General features: G+C 35.6%; 1 protein-coding gene across 1 annotated transcript in view; it reads right to left on the bottom strand.

Annotated features, from left to right (window-relative positions):
* Positions 1–3,715: 3,715 nt before the first annotated feature.
* LOC126823850 (nitric oxide synthase, brain) overlaps positions 3,716–27,279 on the bottom strand; it is a 70,211-nt gene continuing 46,647 nt past the window's right edge. The window contains exons 9-27 of the mRNA XM_050552881.2: positions 26,393–26,494; positions 25,354–25,548; positions 24,226–24,323; positions 23,487–23,631; positions 22,779–22,883; positions 22,340–22,392; positions 21,917–22,063; positions 17,405–17,579; positions 16,716–16,860; positions 16,039–16,117; positions 14,477–14,670; positions 14,102–14,271; positions 9,271–9,481; positions 8,704–8,791; positions 7,719–7,852; positions 6,974–7,131; positions 6,185–6,376; positions 5,396–5,566; positions 3,716–4,813 (exon numbers count right to left, since the gene is read on the bottom strand). Of these exons, the coding sequence (XP_050408838.1) occupies positions 4,730–4,813; positions 5,396–5,566; positions 6,185–6,376; positions 6,974–7,131; positions 7,719–7,852; positions 8,704–8,791; positions 9,271–9,481; positions 14,102–14,271; positions 14,477–14,670; positions 16,039–16,117; positions 16,716–16,860; positions 17,405–17,579; positions 21,917–22,063; positions 22,340–22,392; positions 22,779–22,883; positions 23,487–23,631; positions 24,226–24,323; positions 25,354–25,548; positions 26,393–26,494 (2,646 nt within the window). The 3' untranslated portion in view covers positions 3,716–4,729. The remainder of the gene's footprint in view (positions 4,814–5,395; positions 5,567–6,184; positions 6,377–6,973; positions 7,132–7,718; positions 7,853–8,703; positions 8,792–9,270; positions 9,482–14,101; positions 14,272–14,476; positions 14,671–16,038; positions 16,118–16,715; positions 16,861–17,404; positions 17,580–21,916; positions 22,064–22,339; positions 22,393–22,778; positions 22,884–23,486; positions 23,632–24,225; positions 24,324–25,353; positions 25,549–26,392; positions 26,495–27,279) is intronic.

The raw sequence follows: 27,279 nt of genomic DNA, 5'->3' as shown, positions 1-27,279 counted from the left end.
GTAGAATGGACGAAGAGGGTTTGAATTAACATTTTCTGCCAGGTTTTGGTAAATATTCATTATTTAGAGGCGGAAGGATAACAGAGTTATCAGGTTGGTTACGGTAATATGTACGGCGAACAGTTAAATGTTTTTACTATGCTTCTTCAAGTTTGTTTAACTCAAAATTTTGGTGGTCAACCTCCTACACATTTTGGTGCAAAGACATGACCATTCATTTCTTTGTAGTAAAAAGCATTCAGCCCAACGAAAGTTGGAGCCGGGCAAAGAGACCAGAATTAACATTAAAGTCAATGGGGAAATTAACAATGGTGGTTTGCATCCCACTATGATAAACAGAGTTACCTCCCGTTAACTGAAGTAAAACAGTTCGGCTGAACTGGTACAGTTCAACATTGAGTTTTGGCTGTGTTAAACTATAAATGATCTTGACCTTCATAAATCGTGACTTCAAACATTCATAGGGCCATGTTGGTTCATTTGATACCACATGCAGGTGGACTGCGGCGACGAAGCGTGATGGGCGGACATACATACACAATATTTGGTTTTATTTATATAGACAGATAGGCCTCTCCCAAGTAGGCTACAATACCCCCTGGGACAGCTTTGCCTATCAATTCATCAAAAAACGACGTAAATTCCAAACCCCGAGCAACCGGGGAAGCGGAAACCACGCCAGACCTTATGATACAGCGCGCATGTGCTATCGATTCGCTCCCAGCCCCGGTCTAGTTTTGGAAAATTCACATTTTAACAAAGTCCACACTCTTTCTTTCAAAAGCGTGTAGATTTAGATTAGTTAAACCACTACATGTAGGTGTCGTACTCAATAATGTAGATTTGGAATACATAACAGTTAAACCGGTAGGGGAGTCGCGGTGGCTCAGTGAGTAAGACGCTGGCTCGCTAACCAGGCTGTGTTGGCTGGAAAAGATTTCACGGGATTTTCCGGCATGGTTTCCTTGTCAGTGTTGCAGGGCGGAAGGCCTGGGAAGGAACAGTATCTAATCGTTCAGATGGACCGAAAACCCGAGGTCTCGTGTACACATTGTCGTGCACGCAAATGATTTCTTGACAGTTGGAATTCGATACAAGAGTAGGCCATAGCACACTGTATGGCGTAAGCCCGTCTTCTTTAGCCCAGTCGGTACAGAAACCAGAAAGTTATACCAATTTCGTTTCATTTTGTCCGCTCCCCTCAGATAAAAAGTCTTGGAAAAGAAACACAAATCGTCGAAAAAAGAAAGATTTTTTTTATTGTTAACAGTTAAAAATAACAGTAACGATTTAAGATATATAGAGAAAAGACAAAATCATAAGTTGTCAATAATTGTATATTTGATTAAAGATAAATTTAAATTTCACCGATACAAGACGCTAGCCTACACATATTAGAACCGTAACTTAAAGAGATTAAAATCATAAAATAAGTTTACAGGGGCCTTATTCGTGATAACTCTAAATATTTCATGAATTCGGCCCTTTCATTGACAAAGAGCTAAAGCTTGAACTAGGGTTTTAACTTTCAACCAATGAAATTGCTGCATTCATAATATTTTAGTTTAAGTTTTCGTGAATACGGCTCCAGATGAATGAAAGGCAAGATTTACAGGCGAAAAGAAAACTGATCCAAAAACAAATAAAGAGAAAATTTCCATGGCCATAAGTAATGAATAAAGTAGATTCCATTAATCATGTACTAAAATTAAAAGAGAAATTGTCCACATATATATATGTACAATGAATTAGCGAATAATAGTAATATATATATATAAACACTGCCAAACTGTATGTATAATAAACAAGTAATGGGCATTAAGTTAACAGAGATTTCATATAAATAATTAAAGTACATATACAAATATTTAATTTTAACGTTAATACAAGGGACCCACCATGCCATTAAGCAATACTTCTGTTTCGTTTCAAATGTTTACATTTTCATTGCGCTGTTTTCCCACAAGAAAACTACTCGGTCGAATTTTTAACACATAACCACCCAAAATTATTTAAAGCGAGCAACGTAAATTATTTCATCTGAAGTTCACATTACTTTTCACTGAGTTTATTTCTTGTGAATCTGTCGACGTCGGAGCGATCGCACATTTCTATCCACAAGCATCGAGGCCAAGATGGTATGAAACAAGCACGAGTGTATTATGTCTAAGGAACTGAACATGACGTCATAACCACCATTTTGGACTTGTGGCGTAAGTCCGTCAACCGATGCGCAATTGTGCAAAAAAGCAAGTATGTCACGTTGCGTGTCGATTGTGCTAGAATTGACAACCCCTTATGTATTTTTAAGAGCGCCACCCCCAAGAAAAAGAAGAAGTAGAACAACAAGAACAATATGAGCAGTGGTTGGGGCGCTGTTCATGCCCCGCCCCCCCACCCCCAAAACAACCCAACAATAAATCGTTTAATTACCAGGCCTATCTAAAGAACACATTTTGGATCTTATTTTGTTTAGTCCAAATCAAAACATTGGATTGTTTCGTTATGAAATAAGAACGCGCCTCTGTTATCTTAATTTGCAAATAACAAGGCGAACCCAGACTGATAAATCCAGAGGAACGTTCTCAGTTACAACCGGGATCGAACAAAGAACCCCCTGGCAACCGTGACTCACTGACCCGAAATCGAAAAATCGGCTTGTTTTGCTATGAAATAAGAGCGAGCTAATATCCCTACTACTAACTAAATTTTGGTGCTCAACGTTGCACGATTTTTCATTTAAGGCCCCCCAAAAAACGACTTGACACAACGGTCCGAAGCCGTTTAAAGATGCATTATTCAAGAGATAATTCTGCCCAATGCAGATCTTTCGTTTGGCCTAAAAGTTACACAAATCATTAGTTAGACATTTGTTTACATGCCAGGCCCATAATCAACTCTCTAGAACTTCGGATGGTTTTGATTTTCAACAAATGTAAATACGACTGGCAGTTAATAGATAACCGAGACTTTGTTTATCATCGTAACAACGGTAGTAATGACAATCGAGATTACACTGTTCTGCAAACGATGATAACTCCGCCCAAAATGAAATGAAATGAAATGGTGTTTAACGTCCTACTGTTCTGCTCCGACTGGGCTAATGAAGACGGCCGACAAGAATGAAGTAATTTGACTAAAATTTTCAATAGATTCCCTTTTCATTATCTATTCTTAACTACTATAGCGAGGACTGTAATCTCTTTATCTAAATCTTACATAATGAATCTTTAAATCACAAAAGTAATATAATAAATGTACTGAATTGGAATAGCGTCAAAATCCAGTTTGTAAAGCTGCCCTGCGGCGCAAATCAGACACCATTCTTTATATGCCTCAGCAAATTTTGTGCTGTATATCTATTATATCGTCTAAGCAATATCTAGTAGTCTTTTTATTTACATTATTAGCTTGTAGGTCTTTATTGGTTGATTGTGATTTTTCAAAATTAGGTGCACAGTACGAATATAAAATTTAAATTGAACAAACTAATAACAATTGATCATCTACACGTAAAACAATTATAATTTTAGTAATTAGAATAGTAATTCCAGAAATTCAAATGAATCAAGAAAAGCAATTCTAATTTCAGAAATCATAAGAAAAGAAGCAATTAGTATTCGAGGAATTAATATGATTGTAATTGCAGAAATGTAAAAAAAAACAATTATAATAATAAGAATTCCATGAATAAAATCCCCCCCCCCCAAAAAAAAAAAACCAAAACAAAACAACCTAACTGGAACCCTCACCACGTAAAAACCAAGTTTTTGCATTCGTATTTAGTTTAAACATATAATAAAAACAGCTAAACATGTATGACGTTAATATAAAATATTAAAATACAATAGCACTTTAGGGTTCAAATTGGTTTTATAACGTGGCATCATGTCTCGAAGGAAAATGTAGAAAATATCATCTTAAACCGGTCGGTGTTTTGATAAAAAATAAATTTCAGTGATGTTTCTGTTCCACAGCATATTACATATATATTTAGCACTATGTTTCCAACATACTAATCTGGGATTTGGAGATGATATATAGGATTACGTCTTTCAAATATAAGCTTCAGCCCTATGTAATCACACCCAAGCCTTGCTTTCTAGATAAAATATTTATGGTTATAATACTAGCCTATACAATGAATTTAATAAATAAAATGACAACGATAACAACATAACTATATCCCAATAATACAATGAAGCACTATAGTAAACAATCATATTAAACGAGACATAATGAAGCACTATAATAACCAATAATATTAAACGAGACATAATGAAGCACTATAGTAACCAATAATATTAAACGAGACATAATGCAGCACTATAATAACCAATCATATTAAACGAGACATAATGAAGCACTATAGTAACCAATAATATTAACCGAGACATAATGCAACACTACAATTAATAACCAATGATATTAAACGAGACATAATGCAAGACTATAATTAATAACCAATAATATTAAACGATACATAATCAGTTTTGATTAAATGTAATGTGGATGAAACAGAGGAATCAACAAAAATGGATGATTTAGCAATGAGAAAATGTGAGAAAGAGAATAATTTAATTATTGAATAATCCATTTAAATATAAGAAATATTATTTACATAAAAAGTGAAAAAGCTGAATATATCAACATACCATCGATTCAAACTTTCATTAAAAACAGAAATAAGAAATTTAAGAGAAAACTGTTGAACAAAGGGCTTTCTTGATTATGTGACATCAGTATCAATGTTATTTTTCTGAAACACGTTTTTAGGCGGTGCCTTTGGTTTTGTAGTTGGTGCTCTGTTTGCCTGAAAATAAGAATAAAAACCCTGAGAATGATGTATGTAAAGTATCAATAATTTGCTCAATTCTCTTATTCGAAGTGTCACAGCTTAAGTCACTATCACGATTAGATCTATTTCTTAAGGCCACCCCCAGATTTGTTCAAAGGTCACGAGATGTAAACAGGGCTAGCGCTAACCCCAATCCCAACCCTAACTCTGGACTGTAGCCCTAACCCTTACCCAAACCCTAACAAACAATCTCGTCAACAATTACGTACCCTAACCTTATTTACATCTAGGCGACCTTGACGAAATCTGGAGTTGGTTTGTTTTTGGGAAATGCCAACACAAAATTCCTTTGGATTTCACCTGAACGCAGGGCCCACATTGTCGGTCGCAATGTGCAATAAAAACAAATTGCCAATTAAAATTTGATTTTGCGATAATTTTTGGCGATAGTTTTTAGATGTGTTGGGGAAAAAGTCTTAAAATTTCAATCTATTTATCCTAGATCATTATGTTGAGTGTCCATCACAATCACGTGAACGTAATCTTCTTATGGATTCTGCATATTATATATATTGTGATAGCAATGGTAAATCTTACCGGTGCGGGTATAGGAGTTGCAATTTCTTTAACTGTATCTGGTTTATTAGGTTTACCAGCAGAACTTATATACTTCCACGCTCTTTGGCCCTGATCACGTGGTTTATCACTCTCTGTACTGCGTTTCTGTATACTAACACCAAATATATCTTCATGGAACCTATTTGCATCCTGAAAGCAGTACCAAATATACCTTATTAATAGCCGAATAGTGATCTCGTGTGGTTGTGTGTGATAACGAATAGGATCGCCTGTCCAATCTCGTGGGTTTCCCCCTACTGCTAATTATTGACATAAAATTGATTAATATGTTAGTTAATATAACCTAGCTCGTTACCCTACCCCCCCCCCCCTCTCTCTCTCTCTCTCTCGGTACCCCCGGTTTCCTACCACTTCTAATTATTAAAATAAAGTTGAACAATATGTTAGTCCCGAAATGACTTAGTTTGTGTCGCGTGGACGTTACCCCCTCTCTCTCTCTCTCTCTCTCCCTCTCTCTCTCTCTCACACCACGAATTAATCAGTTCTCACACCAAGAATTAATCAGTTCTATTTACTAAAATATTTCTGAGGCTACACCTTTAACTAGTAGTGTCTCTCTCTCTCTCTCTCTCTCTCTCTCTCTCACACCAAGAATTAATCACTTCTCACACCAAGAATTAATCAGTTCTATTTACTAAAATATTTCTGAGGCTACACCTTTAACTAGTAGTGTCTCTTCCATTTTAAAATTTTAATAATACTGATCACTAGTATGTTAATAAACACAATAATTAAGAAAAGACTTACTCTAAGTTTTAAGATAAAGTTCTTGGCAACTTCGGATTTCATTCCGCCACATTCTTGTAAAATCTTCTCTAAAGTAGTGGTAACATCTGACGCCATTGAAACGTCACCACAGACGTAAAAATGACCCCCTTCTTTAACTATGGCACGATACACCTTTTCACTATGAACCTTTAAATCATCTTGAACATACGTCTAAAATATAAAAAACACAGTAGTCAATTTCCCATTGTTAAACAATATCCTTAATGACCAGGGTACACTAGAGTCTGCAGATTGATAAAGTAGTCTCTATTGTTTAGAACCTATTTCGTATTTTCTTAATGACACGGGAATACTAGAGTCAACAGGTTGTTAAGGTATACTTGTGCGGGACCTACATTATATACCTTTCATGACCAGAATACACCAGAGTCAGCAGGCAGGTAAGGTTGTCTCTCCTGTGCAGCTCCTAATTTGTATGTTCATAACGACAAGGACACACTAGAGTCAGTAGGCTAAGAAGGTAATCTCCTTTGTATGTTGTAATTGACCATGACACACTCGAGTCAAGACAGTCTCTCTTGGTCAGGGTTTACTTTTTTATGAATTCAACAAAATTAATAGATTTCATGTGACAGTATAGTATCACTGTATTAAAAACCGGGAGAAAAATCAGCACAAAATTACTACTAAAATGAAGAAGAAGATGATGATGATGATAATGATGATGATGAAGAAGATGATGATGATGATAATGATGATGATGATGGTGATGGTGATAATGAGGATTGTAATGCATGCACATCATACCTTAGGTACATCTGGTTCTCTAGACAAGGCCACGTAGAAATTATTCAGCACTTTTTCAGCTTTCATTTGAGTTAGTTCATCACTATATATATTATCTATTTTAGAGTTGCGACATCCGAAATAAAGTTCCATTTCTCCCCAACCCTTCTTATCACCATCTGAAACATACAATCATAAATAAAATATCACCATAAAAGTTACCATTGCTGCAATGGTAACTTCATCTGAACCATCGCTTTACTATAGGTCACGAACATGATTCATATTAATACGGAAGCAACGGTAAAGAGCATTTTATGTCGATCATGGGTAATTGTTTGTATTGGTCTAATAGTTTCGCAGGTTGACTAATTAAAATAGTCGATACAACTGCTGGTGATGGTAAGTCGGACTTTTATACAAAAAAAACAACACCTGCATCGGTGCAACTTTCCCGACAAGTCGGGTTCATTTCAACCCACGAATTACCGAGATGGCTATAGATAAAGGATATGGAACACTGAAAGTAACAAAATATCAAACCAAAATGCTTTAAATCGGTCGTTGAATTTCGATATCAAAGCGCGGACCACAGAACGGAAATTTTTGAGTTAACCCATTCATTTTCTGGGATATATTTATTCCCTAAATAACTGGTTTAATGGCGTCACTTTCAAAAGTCTGATTATATGTAGCCATTATTTTCATAATATCTTATTTCTTTCAATAGGTATGGTTGTCAAGGTAACAAACACGCAGTACTTACGACATGGTATATCCTCCATTTCCCTATCAATTTTCCGTTGCTGCCAGAAGCTTCTAAATGGTGCTATACCTGTTCCAGGACCTACCATTACAATTGGTAGCGTATTGTCGTCTGGTAATCGGAAGCTTGGCGCTCTGTAAAATGCATTAAATTTTATGTTACCAAAGATCAATAATATTCAGTTTTAGAACGTAAAGTGGTCTCTGTGCTGTGCCAATTAACGACAAAATGGACGGCCATTACTGTTTAAGTTCTTTACGGGGGAAAAAAAGAAAGGTTTTACACAAAGTGACGGGAAAATATGTCTAGATACGGAGCAAACGTACAAGTTATACAAATGGCCGTCTAATTATATTACTTTTCTATTTTACTATATAAGTAAGTACATTTAGGAAATGAGGTTACAATCTTTAAGAGGTCGAGTGATTGTTCCACGGAAGAAAGACGGTGGCAGACGTTGTGCCATTAGTGACTGACCTCGTTATTCCACGACAGTGCCACGTCATCTATGTTGTTTTTGACTTATTTATATGGCTATAATTATTGTCTGTCAAGGGATAACATTTGATAATGCTTTCCACAGGTCCCAATAAGTGAATAACAACGTATAATGTCTAACTACAGCAAAAATTCCTTGATTTTTGACATTATAGAATAATGGAGAATTTATACGAAATTGGGGTTTATGTCTTTCTTTCTAAACCAATGGGGCTATTGAAGATAGGCGCATACATCATTTTAAGGCCTTTTCTTATTTCGATTTTCAGCTGTCAGAGGTTCTTTAACGTGTCGCCAATTGAAATCATGGGTATTTCGATCCATCCGAACGACTAGACGTTTTTCCTTGCCATGCTTTCAAACCTGGGGAACGGGAAAACCAGATTGATAAATCCCACCGTGGTTCTCATAGCAACGGAAAGGAATTCGGTAATAAACCAAATCTAACACTCAGATAACTGTCTAACATGGATTTAATATTACCTACCCTCTAACAGCACAGGGGATTACTTCCCCTTGTTCACATCTATTCAACCACGATGAACAGACACCTTCATGCACTGGACCAGCGCCATCTGGAAAAAAGACAAGGGATTCCAACTTTATAGACGGTTTTTGATAATATTTGACTATATACATGTATCATAGATAATGTTTTCATTAATATTTGGTCTTTAATGAAACATTTTCAGTCTTAAACATCAAATTTTCAGGAAAATGAAATATTTGGCTTACCTTTAATTTTACGAACGAAACAATATTTTATTATACTAGAATATCGACAACTTCGAAATATTGACAAATTTGAAAGTAACTGAAAGGTAAAGCACCAGTAAAGATTGGATTATCCAATAATTATCGCTGGCTAGCGTTGACATCGCTTGTTGCTTATGGTCTGGGTATGTTAATTAATGTCTAATTAATAATTTAGATAACATTTCAGGCCTAAAGGCTATGTTTAATTTGCATTTTCTGTCTTTCAACCGGCATATAGTGTACATGTGAAATGTGTAATTCATTTGAAACCATTAGTAAAATGCAAAAGTCGCATTACCTTGTGTTCTGTATGTAACAACGGCGATAGTAGCATGTATTTCACCGGGATATACTTTAGGTGAAGAACTAATACTGTAAAACCTTTGCTGTAAGTTTGGGAGTTGAGTCATAAGCAGCGAGGGAGGGACTCTTAATGACGGAAACTCTTCAAGAACTTCCAAGAGATTAGGCATTCTATCATACTTCCAATCTTCGTAAGCATTAGATTCCTGGAAATAAACATAAATTAATGTTGTCGTTCTTAGGGTTTAACATCCGCTTCCACCGAGGGTGATATCGCAGACGAGTTGTCTTATTTTTATTATCTTAGTGCGCGCATAGCTCTTTCCTATGGGAGGAAACCGGAGTATACACTCGGGGTTGAGAATGTGCCCCCTATCTCTAAGCCACATACGCTCAAACTAGGGATGGAAACCACGACCACATGTCAAAGGTGACCGGCCAACTAGAGCTAGGAGTGCGATACTCTAGACCACTATAGCCCCCCCCCCCCCCGATTATTAAACATCTATTTCAGTAAAAATAAAACAATTTTGCCTTTTGCTTTCAAATAAAAAAACATTATGTCTAACTCCATTTACAAACCCTTGTTTGAATGATGAACTAATCTATTTATCCAGACCTTTGAGTCACGACAAAAGATAATTAGAGAAATTAAAAAACAAAAAATAGTTATGCTGTTATGAAACGAAAAAAAAGAGTAGTTTTCATGTTATGACACAAAAATAAAATGGTTAAGATGTTATGACCCGAAAACCAAATTTATGACGAGATAAAAACGTTATGATGTTATGACACGAAAACAAAGGTTATGACGCGAAATTTTTTTTTTTATTATGCTATGGCACAAAAAATAAATAGTTACGATACAAAAAATGGTTTAGGCATGGAAAAAAATTGTTATTAAGTTTAAGACATGAAAAAATAAATATTATAATTAGAATGTAGTTTTAATGTTATAATATTATAATTATAATATAGTTATAATAATATTATAATTAGTATATAGTTATAATATTATAATAAGAATATACTTATAATGTTATAATATTATAATTAGTATATAGTTATAATAATATTATAATTAGAATATAGTTATAATGTTATAATATTATAATTAGAATATACTTATAATGTTATAATATTATAATTAGAATATAGTTATAATGTTATAATATTATAATTAGTAGATAGTTATAATGTTATAATATACTATTCAAAAAAAGTAGGGGATATTTGATTTTGGGGGCATAATACTAAAATATGCAAATGATTACGAAATAAGTCACTATAGAACCTAACAGAAGAAACATTTCCAGTTACATGTGACGCCCAAATGCACCAATAGCTACCGCATGGAATGCAGGTGATGCTTGGGATCATCATGAGCTCCAACCCAAGATTTGCACGACTCTGACTTTGAATGTTACAGTCATTGTGGCATTGAATTCCAGGGTGGAAACATCAGTTTAATTGTTTTAGTGACCAGAAAACAAATTTTGATATGCGTCGGCTTACCCAAAATGAAAGGTTACGTGCCCTTGGCATGCTACAGATCGGCACAACACAGGCGGTTGTGGCGCGGACGATGAATGTTTCTCAGTCTGTCATAAGCAGGCTATGGTCCAGATACCGTGATACACAATCTGTACAGGACAGACCACGCTCAGGTCGACCAAGGGCGACAACTCAAGCCCAGGATCGATTTATCCGTACCTTGGCCTTGAGAAATCGTGTCATCACAGCAAATCAGATCAGCGCTCGTCTTCAAACAGACACTGGTGTGAGAGTGAGTGGCCAGACGATTCGGAATCGACTGCATAGGGGTCACTTTCGCGCCCGACGTCCTCGCGTGATCCCTTGTTTGAGAGATCATCACATTCAGGCAAGACGTCGTTGGTGTAGGGATCGTCAACACTGGGATAATCGACGCTGGAGCAATGTGATGTTTTCAGATGAGTCAAGGTTGACTGTTGATTTTTTGGACAGACGTAGGAGGGTGTGGCGTCGTCGAAACGAGCGCTTCCAAGACGTTAACGTCATCAGACATGATCGATTTGGGGGTGGTTCTGTTATGGTGTGGGGAGGCATCACTGTTGCTGGAAGAACGGCTTTACATGTTGTTGCAGGGCGTGTTACAGGCCAGTACTACCGGGACAACATCTTGGCAGTCCATGTTGTGCCGTTTGCACGACGTCATGGCCGCCGTTTCATCTTCCAGGATGACAACGCAAGATGTCACAGGGCCAGGATCGTTACAGGTTACCTCCAACAACAGAACATCACCACATTACCTTGGCCAGCACTGAGTCCCGACCTCTCCCCCATCGAGCATGTCTGGGACATGCTTGGACAGGGGTTACGTCAACGTCAACAACGTCCTGCCAATGTCCAAGAACTTGCTGCTGCGTTGCAACAGGAATGGGACAATCTGGACCAAAATGACCTTAGACGTCTCATTAGGAGTATGCCACGTCGGATCAATGCTTGTTTGGCAAACAGAGGAGGATTTACCCGTTACTGACTTGGTTGTGATGCTGTGGTAACTTTGCTGTTTGACCCCGGGTATCATTTTACCCTTATAATGGTCAGTCTGTGCCTTACTTAGTCTAACGATCATTTGGAATAAATCGATGAATGTGAACTTCAGTTCATTTTGTCATTTGTTTCTTCGTCAGTTTCATTAGGTGACTTTAATAACACTTAAAAATCAAATATCCCCTACTTTTTTTGAATAGTATATTATAATTAGAATATACTTATAATGTTATAATATTATAATTAGAATGTTATGTTAGCATTGCCGACCAACCCCACTATGGGTGGTCTTGTCTTAAATCCAAACATACATAACATAGTTAACCTTGTAATAAATGTTAAAAATATAAACAATTAATGTCGTATTATTTCAGAAAATTACCAGGAAGCCCATTTCGTTCTTGGCTAATTTATATAATTTATTGACAAATTTCATCAATTAGCTTGGTCAGATTATAAACATCTATACAAATACAAAAACAGACGATTATATGAAGCTAATTCCAATATAGGGTTCCTATTTAAATCGTTACTTTATTGGTTAACTGCAACAGAGGATTATAATGTAGCTAATTCTTTGAAACAAAAACCCATCGTATTTAAAGGGCATATGGTTCTATTGCTTGGATTCTTAAAATAGACAAAAATGGGTCTAAAGGTACATCTTAATGAAATATTAATGTATATAAAGTGATTTGTATATCAATTTTTTATTGTAATTTCTGATCAGTTATGCTTGGTGAAATACGTGAACAGTCCAAATCGAACGGCAGTCGTATAAGTTATTTTTGATATTATTTTGTTGTTTGTGAATCAGCCATCACTACTTTGTTCATTACAAAAACCATAGAGTACACATGCCTGGTGGATTGATCATAAATGTTCAAAGTGTCTTAAATATTGTATATTACGACCTCATATTTTCACAGCAAGATAACAACATCAACATTGATTTAAATGGACCCGTATTGAATTCAGATTCGTGTATTTAATTTCGAAAATTATGGAAAGCTTTGTCTTTGTCGAAGTTTAGCTCCTTTAAGAGTCGGGAGCCACGGTGGCTAAAACGCTCGCTCGCTATCCTGGAGGTCGGGTGTTCGATCCCTGCATTCCCGAGAAAGTTCATAGGGATTTTCGGACGTGGTTTCCCTTTGTCAGTGGTGCAGGACGGGGGGCCTTGCAAGGACAGCTGTCTAGTCGTTCGGGTGGTGGGACAAAAAACCGAGGTCCCGTGTATACATTGGCATGTACGTAAAAGATCTATTGGCAGTTGGAATGCCCCTCATAGCTCACTGTATGGCGTATGCCCGTCTTCATTAGACCAGTCGGAGTAGAACAGTAGGACGTAAAACCCCATTTCATTTTCATTTCATTTCCTTTAATTCTTGATTAATCTTAATTAGACCTATTTCTATTTTAACTATCAATACCATAATAGCCTAACTAAGAACTGACCTACTTATATCGGTTCTATTGTAGGTTTTTACGAACTCAGAATATATCAAAAGTATATTCATTGGGACATAGAATTGATACATCACAGATTATTGACGTTTCTTTCACATAACAAAGGTAGTCGCGGTGTCTCAGTGAGTAAGACATGAAATGAAATGGAGTTTAGTTTTCTATTTTATTTTTTGCTCCGACTGGGCTAGTGAGTAAAACTTTATGTTGGATCCCTGTGTTGGCCGAGAAAGTTCATAGTCGTTCGGATCGGAATAGAAATGGAAATGAAATGAAATGAAATGGGGTTTAACGACCTACTGTTCTGCTCCTATGCCGGGCTAATGAAGATGGGCATGCACCATGCAGTGTGCTATGAGGGAAATTTTGCCCGGGCAGCGGCACTATCGCCTACTCTTATATCGAATTCCAACTGCCAATGGATCTTTTACGTGCATTCCAATGTATACACGGGACCTCGGTTTTTCGTTTCATCCGAAGGACTAGACAGCTGTCCTTGTCAGGCCCTCCGTCCTGCATCACTGACAAAGGGGAACCACGCCGGGGAATAGAAATGGAGATCCGTGTACATATTGTTGTGTAAGTAAAAAGGATCCTTGACGATATAAGAGTAGGCCGTAGCCCGTAGCGCCGCTACCTGGGCAACATTTCTCTCGTGGTACACTGCCTGGTGTTTGCTCATCTTTATTAGCCCAGTCAGTGAAGAAATATAGGACCCCATTTTATTTCATTTCGTGTTCTTAGACCTTCTCTGGGTATTCTATAAATAAATCTTCGGTATCAAAGGTAATGATATAAGTTTATGTTATTTCTCAATCTCAACTTACAGTCGCTAATAGTTCTAATTGTTCCCTGTCTGTGTCACGTGATGCTTGTGCAGCCAATGATTGAAGGAGAGACTGTGACGGTGGCGTGGTGACGTCAAGGAAGCGCGTGAAGGCAGTCTTTAGTGTACAAACTGGCATCTTTTCATATGGTCCCCAACTCTTTATTGTTCCTAAGAAAAAAAGAAAATGAAATGGATTAAGCAAAAATTGATCTCTTTATTAATATTATTCTAGAGATTTTTGTACAAATGCCCTGGAAACATTCATGTCAGACATAAAGATTACGTTTTTTATGAAGATTAGGGATCTGCATGTGTTCCTTGATTATTTTTTCTAGGTTTCTATATTTTAAACCACATTAATACTTTACTTTACCTAAAGGCATGTTTTTTTCTGTCAAGAATTCTAGACGTATTAACTGATCTGGTGGGGGTGAATTGTGTAGTCGAGCTAAGATGGCGGCCACCAGTTCTGGGTTGTTGGCGGGAAATATACCAGCATGGTCACCAGGCATGTATAATAATTCTGATGCTCCTTGGGTGTCCATCTTTAGTAGAATAGTTTCACGACTACAATTAAATAATTATATCATAAATAAAGTATGTAGAATTGTTAAATGTGGTCAATAAAGCCATTGATTTTGGATCCTTTGGGTTTGCAAACTACTGTATTGTTAAAGCGGAGACTTTAAAGGGAACAACTGTTCAAAAGTGGTTCAGTTCTTAAAGTAATTACAAAGGTCAGGTCTAAATATTAAGGACAACTGCAGATTTCGTCAAGGTAGCGAGTTGTCAATAGGGTTTACGGCACGTGATTGTTGACGAGATTGTGGGCTAGGGTTAGTGCTAGGGTTAGCGCTAGCCCTGTTTACATCCCGTGACCTTTGACAGTTGGCCTTAATATTTAGACCTAACGTTACAAAGATATGATGAACAGAAAATTGTGCAGCATTCAGCAGCTTCTGTAAACAATTTCAACAAGCCAGTACCACATAGATACAATATTTAGTGGTCTTTTTTTCAACCCGATTCTCTATCGTAGATATTCTTATTTTCTTCATTAAATAAATAAATAATGAATTATCAATCTGAGTATATCTTGGGGTGGATTGTGTCATGGAGAATTAGATATTGTCCGAAAAAAATCAAACGACGATCAGTGACTATAATAAAGGAAACTATCATGCAGGATTTCTCGATCAGGATGAAACACTACAATTACTGATTATGATTTAAGAAAAGATGATTCCATGATTAAAAGAACATTGATGCTTCACTTCGGGCGGTTATATTTTGAAAATAACCCCGACCCCTTATTTATGATAACGCCAATTTCTAAATTACACATTGAAGCGAAAGTAGCAATCCGCTATTCAAGTCTAAATAATTTGTAGCTATCATTCAGCTTTTAATGACACCAACTGTTATAGCTCTGTGACACGCAACCCTCTCGTATAATATCTCTTGTTTATCTCTAAGTAGCACCAGATGTAAGAGTTCATATAATACGGTAACGTATTGTTTGTGGTGGTATAGTATGGTTTTACGCTATGCAAATAAAGTATGCATGTACTTTTATATTCACGTCTACACTGCATAATGTCTGCTTATTTCTGGATGTAAAAAAAATTCATGGTCATTAACTAACAGAGATACGTTAGTCTACTGAGTACATTAAGCAATTGTCGGTAAACGTATGTTATGAGTTTACTCTAAGAAAATTAAGTATGCATGCATCGCTATATTGACACATCCACGCTCAGAAATGCATATGTTTACTTCTGTATTTCTGGTCTGGATGTTCAAGAATTACGTGGATATTAAAGTTACTAGGTAGGGTTTTACTCAATGCAAATAAAGTATACATGCACCGTTGTGTTAAATATGATTTTGGGCTGGATGTTCAAGAATTTCGTGGTTATTAACAGGTATACTTACTTAGATTCTGTAGACTGTAATTGTTTTCTTTCCATCATTTTACAGGGTAGAATAGTTTTACTATGTAGTTTAGACAATGCTACAATATATGGAAATAACTCAGATTAAATTATGTAATATAATATTGTAATCTTCCGGTGATTTTCTTGGAGCGAAATTTAAATTGGGATTAAGGACGAGAAGATAAGGCCATTGTGGAATTAAATATCATAAAGGTATAAAGCTAAAACCATTATATGAGTATCCATTTAGAAGTTTATAATGGTAAAATATGTTGGTTTTTTTTGAGTATCATATTAAAAGTTAAAACATGTTTTTGAGTATCATTTTAGAAGTTTAAAAAGCTAAAACCTGTTTTCTGTTTTATTTTTATTTTGGGGCATCAATTTTAGAAACCAATAAAGTTACCACGTGTTTTTGGATTATCAATTTAAAATTTATAAAGCTAACATCTATTTTTGGAGTATCAGTTTATAAAGCTAACACATGTTTTTGTATTTATGTATTCAAAATCTTGTCGAAGTAAACAATACGAGGTAATTTAGAAATCGGACTATGTGGTCATTGCTTTTCTGTCCAACTTAACGACGAACGTAGTTGAGACATACAATTACATTAATCGGTTTCTCAAAATACTCATCATTCTTTGAAGGATAAATGATTATAAACCAAATTACCTTCACATAAATCGATTTCCTTCTCATTATCCATGGGAGTCAATCGGAATTTATCAGGTTGCCATGTATGATCTGTGCTGGACAAGGCTCCTGTAGCCTCGGACATATTGACGTCATCACCCAGACAAAATACTTCACACGCAGACTAAATTATAAGACAGAGATGTCATTAGGCTGTGACGTAATTTAAAAGAAGCACTCGTAAATAATTTTGTTAATTGGGAATAAGAGAAGTGATTTGTCTAAGACAAACGGATTAAATGAACAGAATAAAGGAAGTCATAGGACAATGGATTTTTATGTTGTTATTCTTTATTACGATCCTAACTAAAATAAAATGAAACGGGATTTATTCAACCCCTATTCTTCTGACAATTTTAAAGTCCAATTCATTGGTTATTATATTATGATATGCTTTACGTGCTCATCTCTTTTGGATCCGTCAAGCTTTCAGTGGGTATGAAAAGCTGACATCTCCACCATCTCCCCGGAACTGACAAATTACACTCTTAATCCCAAAATCAAAACTAAATATAGTACAAAATGGAACTTTATCCCAAAAGTCAAAGCCAAAAATATTTTAATAAATGGAGTTTTATCCAAAAATCAAAACCACAAAATTCATAAATGGAACTTTTCCTGTGAGCCTTTTGGTACAAGACTGAAAAACAAAATGATATTTATATTACCTTGAACACTTCTTGAGCCCAGTTTCTAAAAGATTCTTCCTGGCCACAGAGTTCATCACCTTCTCCCATTTTATAAATGCGCTCTGATCCCAATTCACTCAACATTTTGTCCATGTAATTAGCAAAGGCACAGAAGTTAGGATAGGCTCTAGACCCTAGCCCAAACACAGAAAATCTACAAACAGAAAAGGAAGATATCAATTAATTGAATAGGACTTTATAGCTAAATATCACAATAATTTGCGTCAGTTGAAGTTGGTTGATTCATGCCGCAGGGTTAAAGGACAATATTGGTGAAGTCATTATAAAATATGTGATAGAATTGGTTAAATACTTCCTAAATATAATTTTAACACAGAGATCATTGCTGCGGGAGATAACGAATAAATTAGAAAAATTCCGTGCATTACCATGTTTTTTATTAAGAACAGAATGAATAAAAACGGGGGAATGCACGGGATTTTTCTATTTTTCTCGTTTTCCCTTATCTAGTGACAGCCAATTCTATTTTTGAATTGTGAGATAACCTCCCTCTCGCCGTCCCATATAATAACTTTTCATCTTAAACGGAACTATCAATGAAATGAAATTCGATCGTTTGTCTGTTATCGCTCGTTACTTCAGTAAGTTATATAGAAGGATAACTCGTGTTTGTCTCATGTTTGGCGTCACTTCCCGTTTCTTCACGTGCTTGTTACACATCTCCCATAGCAATGATCTCTGTGTTGAAATTATATTTGGAATTTATTTAACCAGTTCTATCACATATGTAATAATGACTGACACCAATATTGTCCTTTAACACCCTCTTCCACTGACGGTAATATCATAGTCAAATAAAATGAAATGAGGTTTGATGGCCTACTGCTCTGCTATTCAGCTCCAACTGGGCTAATGAAGACCGACATACGCCATACAGTGTGTTATGAGGCACATTATGCCCGGACAGCAGCGCTATGACCCCCTCTTATATCGAATTCCAACCATCAAGGGATCATTTATTTACGTGCGTGCCTATGTGTATACAGGACCTGTTTTTCGACCCACCCGAATGACTATCAATATCACAGACAAAAAATCCAGTGATTGACACCATACTACACCATTCGAATATTCTGACATTGAGAAATGGGTGTAAAATAATAGCCCAAGTAAGTTAAATCGACCATCACAGAATGGAATTAAACTATCAATATCTTAATAATTTCTCTGTCAACATTTGCTTGTTCTTGGATTAGCAGCAAAATTGCCCCTTTTAATGTACCACTGCTCCGCCCCTATGGGACCAATCAAATTTATTTGAATAAATCTGAATGAGGACCGACAAACAAACAAAAATCTACTAAATTTGCGATCAAGTCTAAATTTTCACTTTTAATGTGCACCCACTGCGTCATTGCCGCCGAGAACGGAGTAGATTTTGAAAATGAGTTGAGATGTCTAAATTTTCTCTTTTTGAAAGCCCTCGTCTAGATCAGTTCGACTGACTTCTTTGACACATTCTGAATAAGCACCACCAGGCAATAAGTACCATACCTACCAAATTTGCTTGAAATCTATTAAGTCGTTCACCGGAAGAAGTTGAAAACGACAAAGTTAACCGAGTTGGCATTATTGTAAGATTCTACCCAACTGTATAGAATTGTTTTGTTACCATGTAGATATGTGTTCTCTGCTGGGAATATCAATTTACCCGGGAAATGTAGAGTTTGTTGTTAATGAAAATATTAGGATACATATTATGGGAAAATAAATGTGAGGTTTACACTGTTAATTTGATTTCTCAATATTCATTATACAAAAAGTAGTTATGGTGACGTAAGTGTGTGTATTATGTCCAATATAATGTTATGGAACATTGAGAAATCAAGAGTGACGTATCTGCCTTGACTAATGTGCATTTGATGTGGATACACCGACTTAGTAACCCAAAGGGCGTAGTTACTTAGCAACGAAATACCTCCGACCTATTTATTATCTGTCATGTATGCGACGATGCCGCAAAATTACAATACCCTAAATCCCACACGTTTTCACAGAAATTCTCTACTGCTGTTCGGGCATACGGTTGATAATTCTTGGAATCGTGGTGAAACTTTAGTTAAATTGTAATAATGCGATGATATCGCAAAATTATAATACACCAATCCCACGCCTTTTCATAGAACGACATTGCTGGTTTTAGGGCATTGATGTGGTTGATATAGATAAATCTTTTGAGCCGTGGTGACACTATAGTACTCTACAGTACTGCAAATCAGCGGCCATGTACAAAATAATCAACACATGTCATCCCCCAGATTGGTTTTGTAACGTAAAAAATCCCAACTCAATTCGACTAACTTTAAATATCCTATATTACTATACAGCAAATGTTTGCAAAAACAAAATGGTATTTGTTACAAGAAAAAACACGACATATCAACAGAGATTCAGTGTGATTTATGTAAAATGCTCCAAATTTCTAATCCACTACTTAAAGTATTGACAAATCTAGTAATATTGGCCTTGGACATTGCATTGAAAGACACAAAAACCACAAACTCCTTCGGGGAAAATAAAATAATTATTACTTCTCTACTGATCCACATAAATGGCCTCGTTTAACAATTCATTGAGATCGCGCTGATTACTTTCCCAGCACAGAGAAATAGCGTGGCGTTTCCATTCACAGGACGAGCTTGACCGAATAAAGCATTGGACACGTTATAAATTGAAAACGGTCGGAGTTAAAGATAGTGGATTGCTTTGCCCGAGTTCTGAGTACTACTGGAATATTGGAATATTTCAATTGAGCACTATTGCACGGAGTTGACGAATTTGAATCATCGATTTAATATATTCTGGAACGCACTTTCAGAAATGAAGTTACGTGTAGCCTAAAATGAAAATATCTCTCATAGTAAGTGCAGGAAAACCGCACTAAACGCAAAACAAAATCGACAAGATAAACCTGCGGACAAGACAGAATACATATATATTGGAAGAAATAAACAACAAATATCAAATAAAGTGAATGGATCTGGGGGCTCATCTGTTTTTACTGCCCCCCCCCCCCAACCCCCTAACCCTCTAAGGTTAAATAACTTTCGCCCCGATTACCCAGTTCAAATAGCCCTCGCTTCTACAATATTTAGCCTGGAGCGATCGAGACTAGTACCCTCTCCATTAAACTGGTGCACGATTATCAAACCTCGTTCAACAGAACAGACTTAAGCCGTTTCACAAATAATATGCGAGTTTCATGTTTCCAGTAATGCTCCGCTGGTTCATTGAAAACTCTATACAAAAACTACGCACGATTATTGGCGCCACCTATTCCAGATATCCACCCCATTAGATGTTTATTACAAATATAATACCAGTAATTATGGAAATATCCAAACAATTATTTTCTGTTTTTGTACTTTTTATTATACAAACTATATCTAGAGAAACTTAGACTAAAGATATTCAATTATGTGTAAATACAAAAATGGAAAATGTTTAAAAGAGTGTTCTGTAAATTGTAATAAATATCAAATGTGACAGCACATAAAAAGGCTTCTCTTTTATAAATTAGTCACAACTTGAACGAATACGCATGTACTCACAATTGGTGTTGAGGGTGTGCTATTGAAATTCAATTTTTTAAACATGACGAAGGATGGAGACCAGATTCGGCATTTAAAATATATAATATACGAAGTATCACAAACACACATAACGATATCAAATAGAAGGCAATTAAACATATTGTTTCAGTAAAGAAACAAATTGTCATCAACACACTTATTAAGAGCAAAAACACAGTGAAACGAATTCTCAGAAAGACTCTGGGAAACTGACATCAACCATATTCCAAAATGAAATGAAATGAAATGGAGTTTAACGTCCTACTGTTCTGCTCCTAACCTGGGCTAATGAAGACGGGCATACGCCATACAGTGTACTATGAGGGAAATTTTGCCCGGACAGCGGCACTACGGCCTACTCTTATATCGAATTCCAACTGCCAAGGGATCTTTTACGTGCACGCCAATGTGTACACGGGACCTCGGTTTTTCGTCCCATCCGAACGACTAGACAGCTTTCCTTGTCAGCCCCTCCGTCCTGCATCACTGACAAGGGAGAACCACGCCGGAAAATCTGGATGAACTTTCTCGGCCAATGCAGGGATCGAACACCCGACCTCCAGGCTAGCGAGCTAGCGTCTTACCCACTTAGCCACGTGATCCCCAAACCATATTCCAAAGTAATGTATAATCTAATATCAAATTTAATGTGTAATATAATGGTAATGTGCAATATCATATGCAATGCAATTAAATGCGTAATACAATGTAATTTAATGTATAATGTAATGTGTAATACATTTTAATGTGTAATGTAATGCAATTTAATTTAATATATAATGTAATGCAATTTAATTTAATATATAATGTATTGAAATCACAGAACATCTGAAACTGCACCACCTACAGTCTACAAAGTTGTTAATAAAAACAACTAGTAATTCTTTTATTAACTTACCTAACATTTGCTAATGGCCCCGTTTCCATATATAGATTATCATCTTCGCCGTGCTTCTCGTCCACTCCTTTATTATCATGTGCCGTTTTTATGCTCTTATCACTTGAAGAACTCATTCTGATGTACGACGATGACTTGAAGTCACTTCTATAAAAAAAAACCAATAAAAAAACCCATTATACACATTAGAAGCTCCTTAATTAATTTAAAAAGTTTAAATGGTCGGACTGACTCTTTATTTAGGTTAATTTTGCGACTAATAAGCCTACAAATAGTAGGTATTTAGTTCTGTAATATGTTTTCCAAGAGCCAGTCTATTAAGTATGAATATTTTAAATGCCGTAAACAAAATAAAGACCAATTGGCAAATGAAATAGAACGACAAGTACAAAGGAATAAGGAAGTAAGGCATATTAAACTTACTCAGCAGATGACTCATCATGAGTCTTGATTTCAAATAAACTTTTAGCAAAAATCTGTAAATAAAATAAAAAAAAAACCCTCACAAATCAATTAATGATATTTATATTCGTAACAAAAGTATGCTCAGAGCACATAAATATTGTTCTCAGTGTGATGTCAATTGGCAAAATTCTATGACAATGGCACATGACACCATCTTGTTTCTTTCTTATTATATTGAATCCAAATTTAAAGGTCTTGCAAATTGTATATTGTGATATATCGTCTTGAAAGCGCAATGGATTTTGTCTACCCACTAGCCAATGTTTAAATTTCACTAGACCAATTCTGCAAAATCACATGAAAAATTTACATAATGAAAAATGGTAGGATATTTGACACAATTCTCATAATGAAAAGTGGTAAGATATATATTGAAAAATCTATAAAGAAGTCGTACCTCTCCATTTTCTGGGGGATCACCATTACCAAAAGTACTGGTTATAATTAATACTAAATTTTCATGTTCTAACACAGTGACGTCATATTCATCCATGCATACGACCTACAATACAATTAATACAAAACATTATTTATAAGTCGTTATAGATTCACTTAATACATAGCATTATTTATAAGTCGTACACTTAAATAACAGTATTTATAAGTCGTTATGCATTCATTTAATATAAGACATTTTCCGTCGTGGTTCCTCCCTTGTCAGTGGTGCAGGACGGAGGGCCTGACAAGGACTGCAGTCTAGTCGTACGGATGGGACGAAAAACCAAGGTCCCGTGTATACATTGGCGTGTGCGAAAAAGATCCCTTGCCAGTTGGAATTCGATATAAGAGTAGGCCATAGTGCCGCTGCCTGGGAATAATCCTCATAGTACACTGTATGGCGTATGCCCGTCTTCATTAGCCCTGTAGGAGCAAAACAGTAGGACGTTAAATCCCATTTCATTTCATCTCAGTAATCTCTTGGATTTAATAATGTTTTGAGTTTCCGGTACACAATGGCGGTAGATATTGATGGCTGCGTTCTCTTGTTATTTTAATAAATTAAAGATTCAGATCCAAATATACAGCTGTTCCCTTTTTTTTCTACCTTAATTAGATAATTTCTCACCATGACATCTACTAAAGCTAAGTTAATCTACATACTCACCTTTGCATCAAATGCATGTTTGAAAATTTCACAGAGAGTTCGAGCAAATCTTTCTGATTTACCGGTTTCTGTAGCATAAAGAATGGTACACTTGACTCTTCTAGCTAAAGCCTTGCCCATTAACTTAGCAGAGAATTTCACAGCCCTGAAAAATTAAGAATTTACTTATTTTATACACAATTAACGTTAAAATGTAGCACACAAGTCATCAATTCTGGATAATTAAAACTTTACATCTTTTTAAGCGCTCTTTTCAAATATAGCAGAAAGTTAAAGACTTTACACTATTTCCAAATAAAACAATGAATTTTAGAATTCTGAAAATCAAAAATTTACTTTTTTACAGTAGCGTTAGGCTATCGTGAAAAATCAGTTAATGTAGCGATGATGTCCAAAGTTAACATCAACATACTAATTTATGATATAATTCTAGAACACTTATTATGGATACAATCACTTGGTTTATTATACTGCAACGTTTCAAGACGATTTCACAAGTTGTTTTCAAGCAAATACCTAGGTACATTAGGTATTTGCTTGAAAACAACTTGTGAAATCGTGTACATTAGGTATTTGCTTGAAAACAACTTGTGAAATCGTGTTGAAACGTTGCAGTATAATAAACCAAATGATTGTATCCATATAAAATGTGTTCTAGTATTATATCATAAATCAATTGCTAAATGTTTCTCAAGGTTTATAATTTATGATACAATAATTATTTCAATTATTCTTTTACCTAGCTAATTCTTTAAATCCAAATTTCCGTTTAGGTCTGTCTGAAGATTTGGTTTTATCCCGGTCTTTCTTCCATATATGTGTCTTCCATGCTTCCTCCTAATTAAAACAAAAACAGGATATTAGGCATTAAAAAGAAAATACATCAAACATCTGGTGTATTATAACACATGACACAATTATATGGAAAACAAGTTACTTGAAGAGTTTATTAAGCGACGTTTTGACGAGGGTTCTCCCGTCTTTATCCAGCAAGACGGGAGAACCCTCGTCGAAACGTCGCTTAATAAACTCTTTAAGTAACCTGTATTCCATATAATTGTGGCATGTGTTATTCTCATCCAGTTACTATATGCCCCATAAACAATTTATCTGGTGTCTTCTTGTAAAACTTCTGACTACAAATTAAAACCAATTTAGTTCAAATCATAGCTTTTTCTCAAAAAATACATTTATTTTGTTAACAGTCTAATGGATTGATATGATTTGTACGAGTGTCTAATATCAAGTAAAATTACAGTATCCATGAAGCATGAAATCTTCCTATTTAATATTCCTAGAATACCTCATAGCCTACTTCTCGTTTTGGGAGTTGGCCAGTAATGAAGACGTTCATCCTTTGGCCAGCTCACAGCGCTTTTAAAAGGAGAGGGAGGGAGAGAGAGAGAGAGAGAGAGAGAGAGAGAGAGAGAGAGAGAGAGAGAGAGAGATGGGTTTAACGTACACTCGGCACAAACTAGGTCTTTAGCGGTGGGTGGGAGGGGGGCGGAGGACCTTGAAAAAACCATTGAGGTTGGTCAGGCGACCCAATTCCTTGTCACCTACAAGTGGGGAATTGAAACCACACCACTTAGTTCAATGGCAGAACTTATGATCCAAACAGCACGCGTTAACCATTCGGCCGCCCAACCCTCCGCTTTCAAAAGTAAGTAATTATATAGACGCTTAACGTTTGCTTGAACAGGTGAGTTTCTAATTGTGCTTTGAGTACTAATGTTTCAATTTAGATGATGGAATGCAAATATTGCCTTGATGCCGGGCGTACGAGTTGGCTGGTATACAATCAGCAATTCTCAAAGATACAAGATTGCTAGTTTTCTTCAGAATTATGATACACTTTTGAGATTACCTGATATTCATACGAAGGTTTCAGTTTGTAAAGTAGCATTTCTTGGTGAAAAACTTGAGTAAGTGATCCGCTCATTGGGGGAACAACCCAGACCCAGTCAGCAGGACAACCACCACGTAGTCGCTGTTCATTCTCAAGATGTTTCATGAACGATTCTGATGCAGAGTGGTGATCTGTTATAGTTGCTCCTGAAGTCTGTAAAAATAATATTTTACATGATATTTCACCAATTAATTGATATTATTCAATATTTCAGTAATTACTTGATATTTTGCTAATGAAGTAATCTATCATAAATTACTTGATATTTCACAAATTACTTGTTAAATTACTTGATATTTCTTGGCATTAGTTGGTATTAATTTAAATAAGTAATATCAAACGATGGTATTAGTTGGTATTTTTTTGGGTAAGTAATATCAGATATTGTTATTTAAACCAAATTATGATATTTTATATCTTTTATTAATTTACTTGACTTTATTTGCTGGTTATCTTTAGTCGATAAATGATAATATCTTTTAGTTAAATGAATGTTCGTCCATATCTGATAATTAAGTAAAGGTCATATGTACGTCAGCACATGTTTCTATCCTAATCTCTGTCTGAACAATAACGGATTAATAAAAGTTGCAACAAGGATGTCTGAATTTACTTTTGTGTCTGGACTGTTGTTTATTATGAACATGGCTAGAGACATTAATCCTATAGCTTCTTTTATAATCCTATTATACATGGTTATTATTCAATGATTATTTACCCAGAAAAATGAGAGATTTATAAATATTAGCAGTCTTGTTAATACGTCTATTGATTTTGTAGAATAAGACAATATGAACAATGACTCTATTCATATTATCATACATTGTGCCAGTTAAAATAATATGTTATTATGTTTTATACTGGCGATTATTCTATTATAGTTCAAGCTGAAATATACTTTGAAAGTTTGCTCAAGATTAATCTATTATCATCATGATAGAGCAAATTCCTTTTCTTTTATATACGACTATTAAAGCAAATGAATCTTTTTTTTTACCTGAAAACTGTGTAAGACGGCAATATTAACTTCTACAAGAGCTCGATCTTTCCACAGTGAAGAACTTTTTCTGGTATCTAATCCCATCTGTTTAGCAACATTCTGTAACAATAGAAATACAGACATAATAAGAAAAAAAACCCCAATAAAACCCATAAAAACACCCCAATAAAACCCATAAAAAAACAAACAATAAAACCCAAAAAAACAAAACCAGTTCGGCTGACACGTGTTGTCATGCGAAGTGAGGTTGTACTTTAGTCCTAAAACGTCTCTTAAGGTTCAAGACCTTCACGAAAAATCGAGTACAAAGGGCAAGTCAGTCCGTAGCACACACTTTTGTCTGCGATATCTGGAAAGGTGGAAGCGTACGTCAACTTCCACGACTGAATGAACCCATCCAGCCAATCAGAGCCTTTAACTACATCTGAAAATTGATGAGTAATTTTATCTCTATATGAAATAAAAAATCAAAATTGTTTATGTTAGGCCCATACTCCCATAAAAAGTTTGCCCAATACGAAAATATTGCTAACTGAAACTAGGAAGCAAGCAATTTAAAAAAAAGTATACTGTCCCGAACTTCAATCTTATCTCAGATACCTGATTATCCAGGACCTTGATACAATTAGCAATGATTTACCATTGTTAAATGACGAAGTTTGCGATTTTATCCCAAATATCTGATTATCCAGGAAGACCTTACACTTTACAACGGAATTTTAAAAATTAACAGTGTTAATTTACTAAAGTATAAAGAGTTGTGTGAGGTATTCATCCCCCGAACGCCTCTCGTTATTCACATCGCTAACACTTTCTGGAGGTACACACTTAAGAGTGTTACCATTCATATTAAAGTTCTTCACACGAACACCCACAACAAGTTT

The sequence above is a fragment of the Patella vulgata genome, chromosome 6, assembly GCF_932274485.2.
Source record: "Patella vulgata chromosome 6, xgPatVulg1.2, whole genome shotgun sequence".
Lineage (NCBI taxonomy): Eukaryota > Metazoa > Mollusca > Gastropoda > Patellidae > Patella > Patella vulgata.
Note: the sequence above shows the minus strand (reverse complement) of the source record. Positions and strands in the feature narration are given on the sequence as shown.